A 17,999-nucleotide genomic window follows, 5' to 3' on the forward strand; every position below is an offset into this window, starting at 1 on the left:
AACTAACCTCTACACAATGTACCCATGAAATGTAAAGTAAAGAGAACCTGTAAATCATGGCCTCTTAAATGACCAATCCTGAGTTGTCTATAACCATAGCATCAATACCAAGTTACTATGAAATGTGTTTAGGGTACATTTAGAACGCACTTGGCCATGAGAGAGAAGCATGGTCAACTACAGTTTGGTCAACTACACTGCTTTGGCTGTGCCTTCATTTGATCTCTGTATTGTAATGTTTTTTTCATATTGTTGGATTTCATGGATGTTGATTGGCTCATCCTACCAGCACACTACACAGGGGCAGCTGTGATAGGTTGGAGTAGAGCTCCATTCGTTCACCAAACAGAATGTCTGTGTCCTGTTCATTAAGTCAAAATGGGAGTGAACGTTTTCAAGAAGAGAACAGAACTGAGCTTCCCTTTTGGAAAAGCGGTACCTTTTCCGTTTGCAAATAGTTTCTCTATTTTGGACACTACCGAACATGAAATTAGTCTTCAATAGAGGCTAATTCTGTGTCTGACCACTCTAGTGGTCATTATTTCCCAACATTGGCATGTATTTGTCCTCTCAAGATGAAATGTTTAAGTGAATGAATTGTAGTGGTAAGATCCGTCGTTGTTGCTCTGTTTTTGAAAATAAAATGTTTGATTTAAAGAAGTTTCTTGTACATCATTTTGATAGAGCACTCGCAGAGTTTGTTTAATCAGCCTTCATTTTGAGCGAAAGAGAGTGAGGGCCTTCTTGTGTTTATGCCTTCCCCATCCTGAGGGAGGGCTGTTATCATTGCAGTATCCTGTAGCCTTCATTCTCCCTGCTTCTTTCAGCTCCTCTTTCTCTGGCGGGTCACTCTGACTCTGGGTCATGTGCCACTCCTGTGGCGTCTTTCTCCCCATGATGTTGGAACACTTATCCCAGCTTTGTGCCAATGACCGCAAACCGTCTGTTGCCACCACACCAGGCCCCTCATTCAGCCCCACTGCAGTCCTTCCTTCTGGTGATATGCTAATTCAAGTGGTAGACTCAGAGGGAACTCTATCCGTTGCCAAGTATGGTTGCCTCTGACTGAAGTAAGTAGCCTTGTATGAGCCTTGGCTTGTGCGATCCAGAATGGTTCATAYGAGCAGGTGAGGCACCTGGTCCCTTTTGTATGAGTCAGCCGTACAAGTACACCACCTGGACAGGACCGTAGTCTATCGCAGGGCCTTACCCCAATATAGGTCCTTAATGCGGAGTGACAAGCAGAGACGCACCGGGTCCCTTTGGTATGAGTCAGCCGGGGAACTCCCAAACTCAGGGCAGACACTGAGTTGGTAAATAGACTTGGATTTTACACATTTTAAGCAGGAAGGAAGCTAGACAGAAGGGGATGTTGTGTGTATTAGGAACCTCTCTTAGTTACCTCTCTTGGACATCTCCCTGGATCAAGCCATCAACCTGTCTTATGTTAAATACGCTCTATTTTTTTTCATGGACCAAGTTGTTGAGTTTTACTGTACTCCCTACTCCTCTTCCTCCTTGTCTGCCCTCTCTTCCTCTGCTCAGTTCCAGCTAAGCCAGGCCAACAAGGGGAAACTGGACAAAGTTTCATAAATTTACTCCGCAATCAGTGTGTACTGGATATAATGAGCTGGAGATACAGAAACGATGTTAATTATCTCCTAACATGAAGGGAGATTAGGGGTTTATTGGCACAAATATCCACATTCACACACACCTAAAGATCTATTTGCGGTTCAAGCCAAAAGGGCCATTTTAAATCAAGTTTGTTAGTTGAGGACACTTGGTACATTAAATAATACAATTGGAGAATCCATGGCCTGGCATGCAGTATGGGTTTGCCATTAAAAATGAGTGTGAGAATTCAAATTTATATGCATTCATTATATTGCCCAATGCAACAGATCCTCCCTGGCCAGTCGGCTTTATCCACTGAGATCTAGACTTTAGAATAACCTTAGTTGGAATGCTGGAACGTTGGGCAGTACTGTCTGTCTAGCATTCCCACGTTCTTTCACCAAAATGTCTGCCCTCTCCTTTCCCTCCGTAACCCCTGGCTTAGTAGCACAGCTCTGGCAGGTCCAAATTAACCATTAATATGAGAGGGGGGGTTATCAGATCTCCCCCCCAACAGATTTATAGAGCTAGCCTTGAACGTTGTACCGTTTCTTGTGGACCTGAGCCCATGTTGCTCAAGGGGGAGACATAACGACGACCATGCTTCTATGGTCTCGTTCATGTTACAGCCAACAAAAGCGGTTTCTGTCTGCCTGAGCACAAATACTTGGCAACACAGTCTGTTTAGACATTAGCTGTGTGCTAGTGGAGTTGAAATTATTGTGCATTGTGTTTGTCACAAGTGTATTTCTTGGTCAATATCAGAATATGAAATATATGTCTACCACGTCTCTCCTGACGAAATGTTGAAATTGCCTCGTGATTTCATGGTAGTGTACATTTTCTGGGCAATAACTCCAGCACTTTAGATTTGAAATGATACAATGACTGAGGTTAAAATACAGACTGTCAGCTTTAATTTGAAGTTATTTTTTTATCCATATTGGGTGAACTGCTTAGAAATTACAGATTTTTGTACATAGTCCCCCCATTTTAGGGGACCAAAAGTATTGGGACAAATTCACTTATGTGTATTAAAGTAGTAACAAGTTTTGTATTTGGTCCCATATTCAATCAATCAAATGTAATTATAAAGCCCTTCTTACATCAGCTGATGTCACAAAGTTCTGTACAGAAACCCAGCCTAAAACCCCAAACAGCAAGCAATGCAATTGTAGAAGCACCTGAATATTCATAGCACGCAATGACTACATAAAGCTTGTGAGACTACAAATTTGTTGGCATTTGCTATTCATTTTGGTTGTGTTTCAGATTATTTTGTGCCCAAAATAAATGAATGGTAAATAATGTATTGTGTAATTGTGGAGTCACTTTTATTGTAAAAAAGAATATGTTTCTAAACACTTCTACATTCATGTGGATGCTACCATGATTATGGATAATCCTGAATGAATCGTGAATAATGAGTCAGAAAGTTAGACAAACAAATATCAAACACCTCCCAAAAAATGCTAACCTCCCCTGTTATTGTAATGGTGAGGGGTTAGCATGTCTTGGGGGTGTGATGTGTGTCTAATTTATTCAGGATTCATTCAGGATTATCCGTAATCATGGTAGCATCTACATTAATGTAGAAGCATTTACAAACATTCTATTCTTATTTAAAATAAGTGACAAAAAAGACAAAGTGCTCTAATTTCTAAACGAATCACCCGATATGGATGAAAATGCCATTTCAAATCCAAAGTGCTGGAGTACAGAGCCAAAACAACAAAACGTGTCACTGTCCCAATTCTTTTGGAGCTCGCTGTATGTCAGATAGCTCAAACAAAGCCATAACAAAGTTATTTACATAAATTTAGTAACGTTTGTCTGCTGTTTAAATACATTTTTACTCTAAAGCAGTCATTATAGCATAGATCTGGACTAGTACTCAGGGCTCCACAGCTGAATGCATGGTTGCCAAATATTCTCACAACAATCCTCCCTTTCTGTTAATCTGTCCATCCTTTCACTCCCACCCCCAATAGAACTATACCACTAAAAATGCAACAAATCCAGGAGATCAACTTTAATTCATCTTAAAGCTGAAAACACAATATAAATCACTGGAATATTGCTTTGAATGTWAAAAAAAAATAGGAACCACAATGGAAATAAGTCCCTGACTTTATTGTGCAATCCGGGTCACTTTTAAAATCTTTGTGTGTGTACTATATATATATATWTTTTTTTACTGACAAATAACATTTATCAATCAATCCAAACTGTGCAGCTGCCAATTGCGAATGGAAAGAGACATCTGTTACAAAACACCAAAAAGTTGAATGACATTCGGGGATTGTCAAACCAAGCCATCGTATCTGGATAAGCCTACAAGGTAAGGTGGGGAATTTTCTGTTTGTCGATATTTATCTAGTCTATTTATTGTGTTGAAAACGGAAACCATGATATTTATTTATTTGACCTTTATTTAACTAGGCAAGTCGGTTAAGAACAAATTATTTTCAATGACGTCCTAACCCGGACGACGGTGAGCCAATTGTGTGCAGCCCTAATATTGAAGTGACCGAAGTCGGTATGCTTTGTTTATCGGTTGTGTGGTGCATTGGCACAGAAACCTGTTGGTGGAAAATTCGTAGCATATATTTTATATAATTATAACTACGGCATTAAAATGTTGAAAATCTGCTTTCCCCCTAGCTGATCATTGTCTGCAGCCAGCTCTGATCGTAGTGTAAGGAAACACTACCTCAACCTTCTGGCCCGTAGTCCAGCATGGCATCGACTGTGCCACAAAAGCATGCTAAAGTGGCAAAGTCGACATCCCCGTATATAAACACAGTTATTATTTGTGGTCGTATTAATAATTTAGAGTTAATTCTACGAGAGGGGAAGGTGTTCAATTTATTTTACAGTTCAATGGGAGGGTCATGTGAAAATATTGTTTTATGTTTGGGAGAGGGTGCATTTATTTTTTGACACCTTGTGTTGGACCAGCCCCTCCCCCAGGAAATTTAGATCTGTCCCTAACAAATATTTCACACACTTTTCTCCAAAGTAGTGATTTATGCTTCTGTAATAAATGAGTGATTTAATGTGCTAATCAAAGCGATCCTGTGATTCTGGTGTATTTTATTTCTATCTTGACATTGTTCTAGGTGTTTCCGTGTTCAGCACATACATTACATTGCCATTCGCTGCAGTTTCATAAGCATCACAGTTGGATATATTGTATTTCAACGCTCCTAGTCCTAAACGGATTGGTCCATGTCGACCTCTGGGGTAGGGGTCAGAGGATGTGTTTCCTCCTCCCCTGACGCTGGCTTCTGATTGGCTGACAGCAGTGCTCCCACACTCCCACAGTACAGCAAGGAGCGCATCGGCCACTTCTGTCAGGGCAGGAGACGTGTTAAACTTCAGTTAGTCTGTATGATTGTAATAAGTCATACCAAATGAAAACTCTTTGTGAATGTCAGAAGTAAGAAGTAGTKATGCCTGCTGTGGACATCCTGCTACAGTGCTGTTACACTACAATTCATGTCTGATTTTAACTGAACATCTGGACAGATCAGGGTTATAAGCTATGATAACCAAGGAACGAAAAAGATAAGCACCCAGGTAGTTTGATGTCACCAACCTTGACTGGGTGGAGGTATCCCCCTGCCCTGGGGGGCACTGTGAGTTCAGAGAGAGCCCCACCCTGGTCCAGGGTCTCAGTAAGGTGGGCGATGTAGTCGGTGGCCAGGACCAGGACGTCCAGCTTGGAGAGCTTGGTGTCACGGGGGACGGAGGGCAGGGCTGCCTGCAGGCTGTGGAAAGCCTGGCGGAGYTTACGTACACGGCTCCTCTCCCTGGCCGCGTTCTCTGGGGAGTGTTGGGACTTCATAGCCCTGCTGGGCTGCACACCCGTCACACACCCAGACCTCACCTGTACCACGCAGTAGGAACAGGAACACTTAAGTTTCATTACATTTATATGGAGATAGTAATGACATACCAATTAATGTAACATTTAAAGAGTACTATAACATCAGTTTCCATACCACAAGCAGTGGTGTAAAGTACTTAAGTAAAAACACTGAAGTACTACTTAAAATGTTTTTTGGTGTATCTGTACTTTACTATTTATGCCACCTTTTACTTCACTACATTCCTAAAGCAAATAATGTACTTTTTACTCCCTACATTTTCCCTGACACCCACAAGTACTTGTTACATTTTGACAGGAAAATTATCCAATTCACACATGAGAACATCCCTGGTCATCCCTACTGCCTCTGATCTGGCGGATTCACTAAACACAAAGGCTTCATTTGTAATTTATGTCTGAGTGTGGGCGTGTGCCCCTGGCTATACATCAAACCGTCTGGTTTGCTTAATATAAGGAATTTGAAACGATTTATACTTTAACTTTTGATACTTATGTATATTTTAGCAATTCCATTTACTTTTGATTCTTAAGTATATTTAAAACCACCTACTTTTAGACTTTTACTCAAGTAGTATTTTACTGGGTGACTTTTACTTGAGTCATTTTCTATTAAGGTATCTTTACTTTTACTCAAGGATGACAATTTAGTACTTTTTCCACCACTGACCACAAGATCTGAATCTGCAAATACCTAACGTGAAGGGTCTAAATATTGTCCAGATATCAACAATGAAGGAGTTTAGTAATTCAGAAAGAATTCACAATTTCATTTCGTAGAGCTACTTAACATAAACAAAAGCTGAGAGGACCTTCCAAATATTGAATTACTTTCCAGCTAGAACCCTGAGGGGCGGATCTACTGTATTCTCTCCAGGTTCTGTAGAGATAACTCACCCACTTCTTAGGATCCCTACGTGGCTGCGGTGCCCTCAGACTGTCCACCTAACTGAAGAGCAACCAGCTCCAGACACCCTACTGAAAACCAACCGAGACCCAAAGCTCGTCTGCTTTCTGACCGCAGCTCCCCAGCCCCTCTTACAATCTCCAGTCACAGCTTCTCCGCTGCGCATCGTGGTCCTATGTCCTCCCTCTCCAACCATCCCTCTCTTTCTCAGTCTCTCTTTCCCTCCCCTTGCCTTATCTGGTGAGGTCATGTGGGGATCTCAAGCGGCCCTTATCTCCCCCACCCACACCTCCCCCGGGTGTGCTCTGCCAAGGGGAGCAGCCTCAGAGTAATGGGGTGTCCCAGGGCAGGACACAGGGCTTGGGAAACACCAGGGCCTGGCAGCAGCTGGAGGAACCTCTGGTCTCCCTTCCATAATAGACAACAAGGAGGATGGTACCATCATACCATTTTGGGGTATTAAACCTTGAATGGGAACCAAGGCCACATATCTTAGGTGTGATTCCAAAGACATTAGCAGAAAGACAGAACAAMAATTGAATTTAAATGTTTATTAATATAATTTCTCCAGAAAAGATATATAGATCAGGAGTATAGTTTCTGAAATAAATGCAAAGTGCTATTTATGGAATGCTATAACATTGTAAATAACAAAACAGGTGATCAGAATAAAATACACATTTCAGTCTCTGGCAACTATTGCAAAAAAGAAAGAACATATCTGCTGATGTTTTATGCATCATTCGATAACCACTCAGAGCTAGACTATGCCAGAATCTAAACAGATAACTATCTGTGCTCTCCTCCTTAACATTGATTCAGGAACAACCTTAACGAAATTGTCTTCTATTCACTCTTATCAATTGGTCCATGGATAATTTTCTAACTAGAGAGTAAGTTGAGGAACACTTTTCTTCCCCAACTCATTGGTAGTAGTCATTGGGAGGCTTTACTGTATTATATTAGCCTGGTCACATATCCTTCCTCCAGGATTTCATGGGGATTCTTTGTGATATTTGCAGGCAAAAATGCTTGATTTTGCTGRAGCAATTCTGACATTTTGAATGGCAATATGCAATGATTTTGTACAATTTGTCACAGAAATGCATTGATCAGGGGAAAAGTTTGTTGACATGTGGCTTGATTGAATCATAATGCAGCAAAGGTGCGGTGATTGGTTGAAATTGCAAGCCCTATTTTTGTACTGTGGTGATGGGTCAGTTTTATGCGATAATATTGCAATGATTTTACTGTTTTAAGCAGAAATAGTGCGGTGATTGGTCAAATTTGCAAGCCCTCGCATAGTATCGAGTTGCGATCGCAGAATCCTGGAGGGACTGTCATATGGTCGTTGTCATGCCAAAACAGCACAAACAGATCTGTGACATGGCTAGTATTATTTCCCTATGTGTGTAAAAAGGCKGCTATGGCAGAGGTTTCTCTCTATGGGCTTATCAGGAAGTAACTTCACATGTCAGTGCTATCGTAATACCAGTGCTCGCTGACCTAGCATCTGGTGCCGTTTGGTAAACAGGAAATGCAGATGTGCAGAGCGATCACTTCCTCTTCTCCTGCATCTTGGTGAAGTTCTGGATGTCCTGGGCCATGAGTTCTGGCTCCTCCATGGCGGCGAAGTGTCCTCCTCGGGCCATGGGCGTGAAGGTCTTCAGCTCGCGGTACTTCTGCTGCACCCACAGCTTGGGGGTGTGCATCAGCTCGTTGGGGAAGCAGGCAAAACCGGTGGGTACGTGCACTGGCATCCTGGGTAGAGAGGGAGTGAATAAGTGCAATAGTTTACTGAAACATAAATTGAGTTTGTCCTTTCTACTTTAACAGCATCTCTTACCAGGTGCTAGTTAGACTATTACATAGCACATACATAGATATTACATAGCAACATTCCACTGACTTTGAGTGTGGCTGGTCAAGACCCTTGCTGAAGTTCTCCTTGTAGAAGCGCATGGATGAGATGATGCAACCAGATGTCCAGTAGATCATCACGTTGGTCAGCAGGTCGTCCAGACTGAACTTCCTGCAAGGAAAGAGAGGTGCTAAAAAACAAAAGCCATAAAAATGGACATGGTAATTTGATGAAGAAGCCTTTGAATACTAACCAACTATCCTATTCTACATCAAAGGCTGTGGTTGAGGTCTAAGACGTTCTACCTCGTAAGTCCTCCGTCATCCAGGTTCCTGAAGTCATGGTCAGTCCAGGTGGAGAACTTCTCCAAGATATAGGCAGCAAGACCCACCGGAGAATCATTCAACCCTCGACCTATAGAAAGAGATCAGACACCCACACAATCAGATATGATACAGCACAGTTTCTTATTCCTGGGCCTGGTCTATACAGAAGCAGCAGTTAACGCTGTGTGTAGCCCAGAATGCTTCCCCTTCTAAACTGGTTCCATCTCTTACCCACAGTGTCAGGCTTGGTGGCCTGGATGTGCATGTATCCTGACTCCTTGACAGACTCCACCACTAGGTTCTGCACAACGGGGTAGATGCGCTGAATGTCGTGTTCGTTGAAGCCAAACAGCTTGGGGAAACTGCGGCCCAGCATTATAGACAGAACCACGGGCAGGCCCGGCTTGGAGGGGGGAGCAAAGTTGAGATGTAAGCCTTTGATTATTCTGGGGCGACAAAATCAGAGAGGAGAGATGAAGTACAACAAACATTGAATCTGAGTAAAACTGTGAGGCTTTTTCACTTCCTATCATTCACTGATGAGAACATTTAACTCATAAAACATTATCATGCATTCTAAATCCCATAAATAAGGAGGTAAACATAATATTGGATATGTCTCCCATGGCTTAAGATAAGATCTGGCCATATTTCTGTGTGTCTATCGGTCTGTCCTACTTGGGCTCCAGCTGGGCCATGTTGGTGGTGACGATCCATCCCCAGTCTCCTCCATGAGCATAGAACTGTTGGAAGCCCAGTCTCTTCATCAACTTGTGGAACACACGGGCCGCAGACACCGAGTCAAAACCTGCAACATAAACAGAACCATTCGATGGAGAAAATCAATATAAAGTCACTGAATATAATGTTCATCTGGCAGAAATGCTTTGTTAGATTCAACGGGCTGGGCATTTGTGACCCTTAACCCCAGCCAGGACTCTAACCACTTACCTTTCTTATGTGGAGCCTCAGAGAAGCCGTACCCAGGGATGGAAGGACACACCACCTCAAACACGATGTCGTCTGGGTTGGAGGGTTCAGTCAGGAGGGGTATCATCCTGTAGAACTCGTAGAAAGAGCCTGGCCAGCCGTGCACCATGAGCAGAGGCACAGCAGTCACGCCCTCAGGGACGTTCTTGGGCCGCACATGGACGTAGTGGACGTCAATGCCTGATACATCATCAAATCAAACTTTATTTGTCACGTGCGCCGAATACAACAAGTATAGACTTTACCGTGAAATGTTTACTTACAAGCCCTTAACCAACAGTGCAGTTCAAGAAGAAGAAAATATTTACCAAGTAGGCTAAAATAAAAAGTACTAATAAAAAGGTAACAGAATAAGAATGAGGTTATATACAGGGGGCACCGGTACTGAGTCAGTGTGCAGGGGTACAGGCTAGTTGAGGTAATCTGTACATGTAGGTGGGGGTGAAGTGACTATGCATAGGTAATAAAACAGCGAGTAGCAGCAGTGTACAAAAGGGCGGGGGGGGGTCAATGTAAATTGTCCTGTGGCGATTTTAGGAATTGTTCAGCAGTCTTATGGCCTGGGGGTAGAAGCTGTTGAGAAGCCTTTTGGTCCAAGACTTGGCGCTCCGGTACCGCTTGCCATGCTGTAGCAGAGAAAACAGTCTCTGCTACAGCATAGCATGACGAGTCACTCACAAGTCACTCACAATTTTATGCGCTTTCCTCTGACACCGCCTAGTATATAGGTCCTGGATGGCAGGAAGCTTGGCCCCAGTGATGTACTGGGCCGTTCGCACTACCCTCTGTAGTGCCTTACGGTCAGATGCCGAGCAGTTGCCATACCAGGCGGTGATGCAACTGGTCAGGATGCTCTCGATGGTGCAGCTGTAGAACCTTTTGAGGATCTGGGGACTCCAGCCAAAGATATTTTCACGTCTCTCGCTGGGGGGAAAAGGTTTTTCGTACCCTCTTCACGACTGTCTTGGTATGTTTGGACCATGATAGTTGTTGGTGATGTGGACATCCAAGGAACTTGAAAGCTCTCGACACGACTCCACTACACCCGTCGATGTTAATGGGGCATGTTCGGCCCTCCTTTCTTGTAGTCCACGATCAGCTCCTTTGTCTTGCCACATTGAGGGAAGAGGTTGTTGTCCTGGCACCACACTGCAAGTTCTTCTGACCTCCTCCCTGTAGGCCGTCTCATCGTGTCGATGATGTTGTGTCATCAGCAAACTTAATGATGGTGTGGAGTCGGCACCCACGCAGTCGTGGGTGAACAGGGAAACAGCCAGGAGACTAAGTTACACCCCCCTGAGGGCCCAGTGTTGAGACAGCGTGGCAGACATGGGGGCGGCCCGTCAGGAAGTCCAGGATCCAGTTGCAGAGGGAGGTGTTTAGTCCAGGGTTTCTTAGCTTAGTGATGAGCTTCGTGGGCACTGTGGTGTTGAACGCTGACTGTAATCAATGAACACGCATTCTAACATACAGTGGGGGAGAACAAGTATTTGATACACTGCCGATTTTGCAGGTTTTCCTACTTACAAAGCATGTAGAGGTCTGTCATTTCTTATATAGGTACACTTCAACCTGTGAGAACGGAATCTAAAACAAAAATCAGAAAATCACAATTGTATGATTTTTAAGTAATTAATTGCATTTTATTGCATGACATAAGTATTTGATACATCAGAAAAGCAGACTTAAATATTTAGTACAGAAACCTTTGTTTGCATTACAGAGATCATACGTTTCCTGTAGTTCTTGACCAGGTTTGCACACACTGCAGCAGGGTTTTGGCCCACTCCTCCATACAGACCTTCTCCAGATCCTTCAGGTTTCGGGGCTGTCGCTGGGCAATACGGACTTTCAGCTCCCTCCAAAGATTTTCTATTGGGTTCAGGTCTGGAGACTGGCTAGGCCACTCCGGGACCTTGAGATGCTTCTTACGGAGCCACTCCTTAGTTGCCCTGGCTGTGTGTTGCGGGTCGTTGTCACTGCTGGAAGACCCAGCACGACCCATCTTCAATGCCTTACTGAGGGAGAGGAGGTTGTTGGCCAAGATCTCGCGATACATGGCCCCATCCATCCCCCCTCAATCGGTGCAGTCGTCCTGTCCCCTTTGCAGAAAAGCATCCCCAAAGAATGATGTTTCCACCTCCATGCTTCACGATTGGGATGGTGTTCTTGGGCTGTACTCATCCTTCTTCTTCCTCCAAACACGGCGGAGTTTAGACCAAAAAGCTCTATTTTGTTAGAAGAGATTGACAGACACAGACCCACATGACCTTCACCCATTCCTCCTCTGGATCATCCAGATGGTCATTGGCAAACTTCAGACGGCCTGGACATGCGCTGGCTTGAGCAGGGGGACCTTGCGTGCGCTGCAGTATTTTAATCCATGACGGCGTAATGTGTTACTAATGGTTTTCTTTGAGACTGTGGTCCCAGCTCTCTTCAGGTCATTGACCAGGTCCTGCCGTGTAGTTCTGGGCTGATCCCTCACCTTCCTCATGATCATTGATGCCCACGAGGTGAGATCTTGCATGGACCCCAGACCGAGGGTGATTGATCGTCATCTTGAACTTCTTCATTTTCTAATAATTGCGCCAACAGTTGTTGCCTTCTCACCAAGCTGCTTGCCTATTGTCCTGTAGCCCATCCCAGCCTTGTGCAGGTCTACAATTTTATCCCTGATGTCCTTACACAGCTTTCTGGTCTTGGCCATTGTGGAGAGGTTGGAGTCTGTTTGATTGAGTGTGTGGACAGGTGTCTTTTATACAGGTAATGAGTTCAAACAGGTGCAGTTAATACAGGTAATGAGTGGGAACAGGAGGGCTTCTTAAAGTAAAACTAACAGGTCTGTGAGAGCCGGAATTCTTACTTGGTTGGTAGGTGATCAAATACTTATGTCATGCAATAAAATGCAAATTAATTACTTAAAAATCATACAATGTGATTTTCTGGATTTTTGTTTTAGATTCCGCCTCTCACAGTTGAAGTGTACCTATGATAAAAATGACAGACCTCTACATGCTTTGTAAGTAGGAAAACCTGCAAAATCGGCAGTGTATCAAATACTTGTTCTCCCCACTGTAGGTGTTCCTTTTGACCAGGTGAGAAAAAGAAGTGTGGAGTGCGATTGAGATTGCGTCATCTGTGGATCTGTTGGGGCGGTATGTGAATTGGAGTGGGTCTAGGGTGTCCGAGAGGATGCTGTTGATGTGAGCCATGACCAGCCTTTCAAAGCACTTCATGGCTACTGACGTGAGTAATCATTTAGGCAGGTTACCTTGGCTTCCTTGGGCACAGGGACTATGGTGGTCTGCTTGATACATAGGTCAGAGGATGCTTGAATGAAACATAAGCCATTTCCTGGAGACTCAATTTATTTGTTTTTTGTGTGTGCAAAGTTTCACGTAGACTTACAGTTAGTTATGTTGTATTTACTGGCAGCCAATAGATCTGCTTGTTCAGTTTCATCTTTTTCTATACATAACRGATACATCTCTACACACCATCTCACCTTCAATGTTGGTTTTGTAATGTGGGAATTTGTTCAGTTTTTCCACTTGTCTCCTCCAGTCAAAGTCATGTCTCCAGTAGGTCACCACCTTCTGCAGATAGTGGGAGTTGAAGCCGTAGTTGAACTGACTGTCCTCTAGAGAGGGGAAGGATCGGGTCTGGTCTATTCTCCTGTACAGGTCCTGGGTGGAGCATTGAGTATGAGGTTCAACTAAAGACTGTTGCATAAGCCTTAACTCTCTAAGAGCTCAGCCCTCCTCTAGGCCCATAATCCCCCATCTCACCTCCAACTCCTCGTCATCCGTTTGGACTGTGTAGGGGCGAATGCTGAGATCTTCTTCCCCATCCATGGGAGTCCCCTCCCCCCACCAGCCATCCTCACTCTTCAGCTGATGCCTCTTACTCCTCTGCACCAGGAAGTAGATCACTCCTCCCACCACCAGGGCTAACAGAACCTCTGTAAACATGGTGCTGCRTTCTGGGTTACCCAGTGAACAGAATAAACAAATCAGGGACAGCAGACATGTTACAATGCACGCCTTTCATAATGCCATTCACTGTCTTATATGTAATGCTTAGTAGTGAGTAAATGAAACGTTTTTGTTTGGAGGCTATGTGTAGCATGTCATTTATAACAGAAGAATACATTGGCAACACCTGAAATGTATGGTTACCAGCACTACAGACATACATAAGCCTACTTGACTGTTTTATCCATTATGCAAACAAATTGCTACTGAAAAATGACAATTGACCAGAGGTTTGCAGACAATGTGAAAAATGGAACAAGAGCACTGTTGTTGCACAGAATTCTGTTCTGAAAGGATTAGGCAAAGAATGGAGTGGACAAGGGCTCAAAATGCATGACAAAGCTTTTCTCTAGCCGGCCTCTGATACCATAACTTTCATGGAGAATTTAGAAACATAGATCAGATTTCGTTGTGAGCATCTCTTTATTGAGAGACATAACTTGTTTTTCACCTGACAAAGTTATAGAAATATATCCATACAGCAATTCAGAAAATAAATGTGTCCCTTTGGATCTTCTGATTACAAATTATAAAATGAAAGTACTGAGCCCTAGAAGCTAAAGCTAAAACCTCATTTGGACGCCTTTCCTTCCAGTTCTCTGCTGCCTGCGACTGGAACGAATTGCAAAAATCTCTGAAGTTGGAGACTTTTATCTCCCTCAACAACTTTAAAAATCTGCTATCCGATCGCTGCAGCTGTACATAGTCCATCTGTAAACTACCCACCCAATTTACCTACCTCACCCCCCCATACTGCTTTTATTTATTTACTTTTCTGCTCTTTTGCACACCAGTATCTCTTCTTGCACATGATCATCTGATGATTTATCACTCCAGTGTTAATCTGCTAAATTGTAATTATTCGATTTATTGCCTACCTCATGCCTTTTGCACACATTGTATATAGATTCTCTTTTTTTCTACCATGTTATTGACTTGTTTATTGTTTACTCCATGTGTAACTCTGTGTTGTCTGTTCACACTGCTATGCTTTATCTTGGCCAGGTCGCAGTTGCAAATGAGAACTTGTTCTCAACTAGCCTACCTGGTTAAATAAAGGTGAAATAAAAAAATAAATAAAAAAGAAGTTCCCTCCATGGGGGCCCAGACAATAACACAGGCCTGTGATGAGAGCTGACTGACCGTTGTACTACAAAATGCCTAGGGTAACACATTTACAACGGTGGCAACTTGGCATGCATAGTTAATGCAAAATAACTTGTCTGCTCTGCTATGGACCTGATTGTTGTCCAATACTGCAGCTGTTCCTAAAAACGGGTCCAGTTATGCACTAATCTGACTAGACAGGCAACCAATTGAAAAACAAAGATTGCATTGAGATGACTGGAATTACAAGTAAGGTATGAAGCGTATTCAATGTTGAATCTATTCACTGATCATTCCTAACACGATATTTATATATTTCAGATAACAGTTGGATAGGCCTACAATGGATATGCTACAATACCCAATATAAACAAGTAGGCTACCGTGTTTTACTTGAAATATGGACGCATGCACTGTTTTCCAAAATTGTTTCCAAATTACCCCAAAATATACTTAAGGGGACATAGGCCTACTAATATTAATATTATTTTGTCAAAAATATTCTAGCATTCCATTTCTATGCACGCACCATTATTTCGTCACAACAATTCAAACGTTACACCTTTCAACTTGCAACAGTGTTTCATTAGTCTCAATATCCTACATGATCGATTAATACATTATCGATAAGACATATCGACCAAGAATACTTTTAGCGCTATTCTTTCAGGTATTATTAAAAGCAAGAGTTAATCTTACGTGTTGCTGTTCCACAAGATGCAGTGTCAATTCCGCCTTCAGCCACAGTTTATAGTTTCGAAATAGAGACCAGTGGGAAATGTAGTTCTTGTCTACTGGACTCAAACCAGTGCAAACTTTGGCCACGTTCAGTTGTCAAACATTCTCGAACGTTGAAATATCATAGAAATTCCATGAATAGAGCTGACGTGATTCCTTATTCTCCATGTCAGAAGCATGTTTGTTCTACATAGGCTATTTCTATTATGAACGTTATAAAAATGTATACCGACTCTACAGACACATACAATCATCATATAAACTGCTGCTACTCTGTTGATCAAAAATCCTGCCTAGTCAACTTACCCCTTTACATATATACCTCTGCAGCCTGGTCTCAGACCAGACGTAACATAGTAAGAGTAAATCCGGGACACTCAAATTGGTATGATATGTTACGTTTGGTATGGTTACATAAGACAGATGGTTACTTAATGCAAAAAGGGGGGTTGGTCGGGATGGATAACAGGGTGTATAATGCGAACGTCTATCAACCCAAAGGTTACGAGTTTGAATCTCATCATAGACAGGTTTAAAATTTCAGCAACTTTTCAACTARTTACTACTTTTTAGCTACTTTGCAACTACTTAGGATGTTTGCATGCTAGCTAAGCCTTCCTAAACATCTACGGATGACTTTAGCATTTTAGCTAATTAGCAACTTTCAACTACTTACTTTTTAGCTACTTAGCATGTTAGCTAACCCTTCGCCTTACCTTAACCCTTTTAGCTAACCCTTAGCCTAACTCCTAAACTTAACCCTAACTTTACCCCTAACCCCTAGCCTAACTAACATTAGCTACCTAGTTCGAATTCGTAAGATATACATTTTGCAAATTCGCAATATAATACGAATTGTAATTCGTAATATCATACGAAATGGGTGGTGGACATCCACAAATGAATACATACTATTCGAAACGTAACATATCATACTAAATGGAGTGTCTTGGATTTAAGTACAGAATAATAGGAAATGCTCTGACAGCACTATAGATCCAGTACCCCCCTGCACATTATAAGTATGGTACTGGAACTGACCCTGTATATAGTATGTTTGCTTATTTTATCGTGTTCCTATTTCTAATTTTTATATTGCTTGTGTTTTTGTCCTGCCTTGTTATTTTTAATATTACATTGTTATTGATTACTGCATTGTTGGGGTTAGAGTTTGCAAGAAAGGCATTTCACTGTACTTGTGGATGTGACATTAAATCTTGAAATGTCCCCAAAAAAACATGTTAGACAAGGTAGGATCTATTTGTGTTGGTAAAATCAATCATGCGAGAACTGTCGATGGAAACGCTTTTATGCGCAAATATTGATATAATAACCATCATATCGAAGTAAACTTGGGAGTCACGCAATGACATGTGTGGTCCTCCCACTACGACTCATCAGGAAAGCTACAGATGAAATAAATTGTGAACTTCACAGGGTGGTGAAAGTGCAAGGTGATGAGCTTGATACACCTTTCCCAAAAAATATTGAAGGTTTTATTCTGGTGACATACTCATCGATGCTTGGCTGCCGTTTGACAAATAAAAATGATCCATAATCTCATCATGTAGGCTATACTGGGCGCTATAGTATTGTATCTGCGTGCTGTTGGCCATATAACGCAAAACAACAAATTGTGAGAAAACCATCAGTACAGCCAAAAAAGCGACGGAAACCCATTTAACGTGTTTTTTTTAAATGTATCGGTACATGGGAACTTAARCAATGTATTTGTGCACTACAGTGCCTTCGGAAAGTATTCAGACCACTTGACTCTATTATACATTTTGTTACGTTACAGCCTTATTCTAAAATGTATTAAATAAATAAAAATCCTCAGCAATCTACACACAATCCCCCATAATGACAAAGCAAAAACAGGTTTAGACATTTTTGCAAATGTATAAAAAAACAGATACCTTATTTATATAAGTATTCAGACCTTTTGCTATGAGACTCAATGTAGCTTAGGTGAATCCTGTTTCCATTGATAATCCTTGAGATGTTTATACAAGTTGATTGGAGTCCACCTGTGGTAAATTCAATTGATTGGACATGATTTGGAAAGGCACACACCTGTCTACATAAGGTCCCACAGTTGACCGTGCATATCAGAGTAAAAACCAAGCCATGAGGTCGAAGGAATTGTCCGTAGACAGGATTGTGTCAAGGCACAGATCTGGGGGAGGGTACCAAAAAAGGGTACCAAAAAATGTCTGCAGCATTAAAGGTCCCGAAGAACAGTGGCCTCCATCATTCTTAAATGGAAGAAGTTTGGAACCACCAAGACTCTTCCTTGAGCTGGCCGCCCGGCCAAACTGAGCAAACGGGGGAGAAGCGCATTGGTCAGGGAGGTGACCAACAACCCGATGGTCACTCTGACAGAGCTCTAGAGTTCCTCAATCATCTCTGCAGCACTCCACCAATCAGGCRTTTATGGTAGAGTGGCCAGACAGAAGCCACTCCTCAGTAAAAGGCACGACAGACCACTTTGAGTTTGCCAAAAGGCACCTAAAGACTCTCA

At 42.5% G+C, this 17,999-nt stretch overlaps 2 protein-coding genes across 2 annotated transcripts; both read right to left on the reverse strand.

The window, feature by feature from the left end:
* Positions 1 to 4,696: 4,696 nt before the first annotated feature.
* On the reverse strand, positions 4,697 to 6,608 carry LOC111973194 (transcription factor 23-like). The gene is made up of 3 exons (XM_024000471.2): positions 6,407 to 6,608; positions 5,219 to 5,509; positions 4,697 to 4,970 (listed from the first exon to the last, which is right to left on the reverse strand). Exons 2-3 carry the CDS (start codon positions 5,465 to 5,467, stop codon positions 4,833 to 4,835), a joined length of 387 nt encoding a protein of 128 aa, XP_023856239.1. The 5' UTR covers positions 5,468 to 5,509; positions 6,407 to 6,608; the 3' UTR covers positions 4,697 to 4,832.
* Positions 6,609 to 7,363: 755 nt separating this feature from the next.
* On the reverse strand, positions 7,364 to 15,510 carry LOC111973113 (epoxide hydrolase 1). The gene is made up of 9 exons (XM_024000353.2): positions 15,437 to 15,510; positions 13,385 to 13,578; positions 13,102 to 13,282; positions 9,555 to 9,773; positions 9,282 to 9,411; positions 8,835 to 9,049; positions 8,583 to 8,691; positions 8,326 to 8,448; positions 7,364 to 8,177 (listed from the first exon to the last, which is right to left on the reverse strand). Exons 2-9 carry the CDS (start codon positions 13,565 to 13,567, stop codon positions 7,973 to 7,975), a joined length of 1,365 nt encoding a protein of 454 aa, XP_023856121.1. The 5' UTR covers positions 13,568 to 13,578; positions 15,437 to 15,510; the 3' UTR covers positions 7,364 to 7,972.
* Positions 15,511 to 17,999: the final 2,489 nt, after the last annotated feature.

Source organism: Salvelinus sp. IW2-2015, linkage group LG14, assembly GCF_002910315.2.
Source record: "Salvelinus sp. IW2-2015 linkage group LG14, ASM291031v2, whole genome shotgun sequence".
NCBI classification, from domain to species: Eukaryota; Metazoa; Chordata; class Actinopteri; order Salmoniformes; family Salmonidae; genus Salvelinus; species Salvelinus sp. IW2-2015.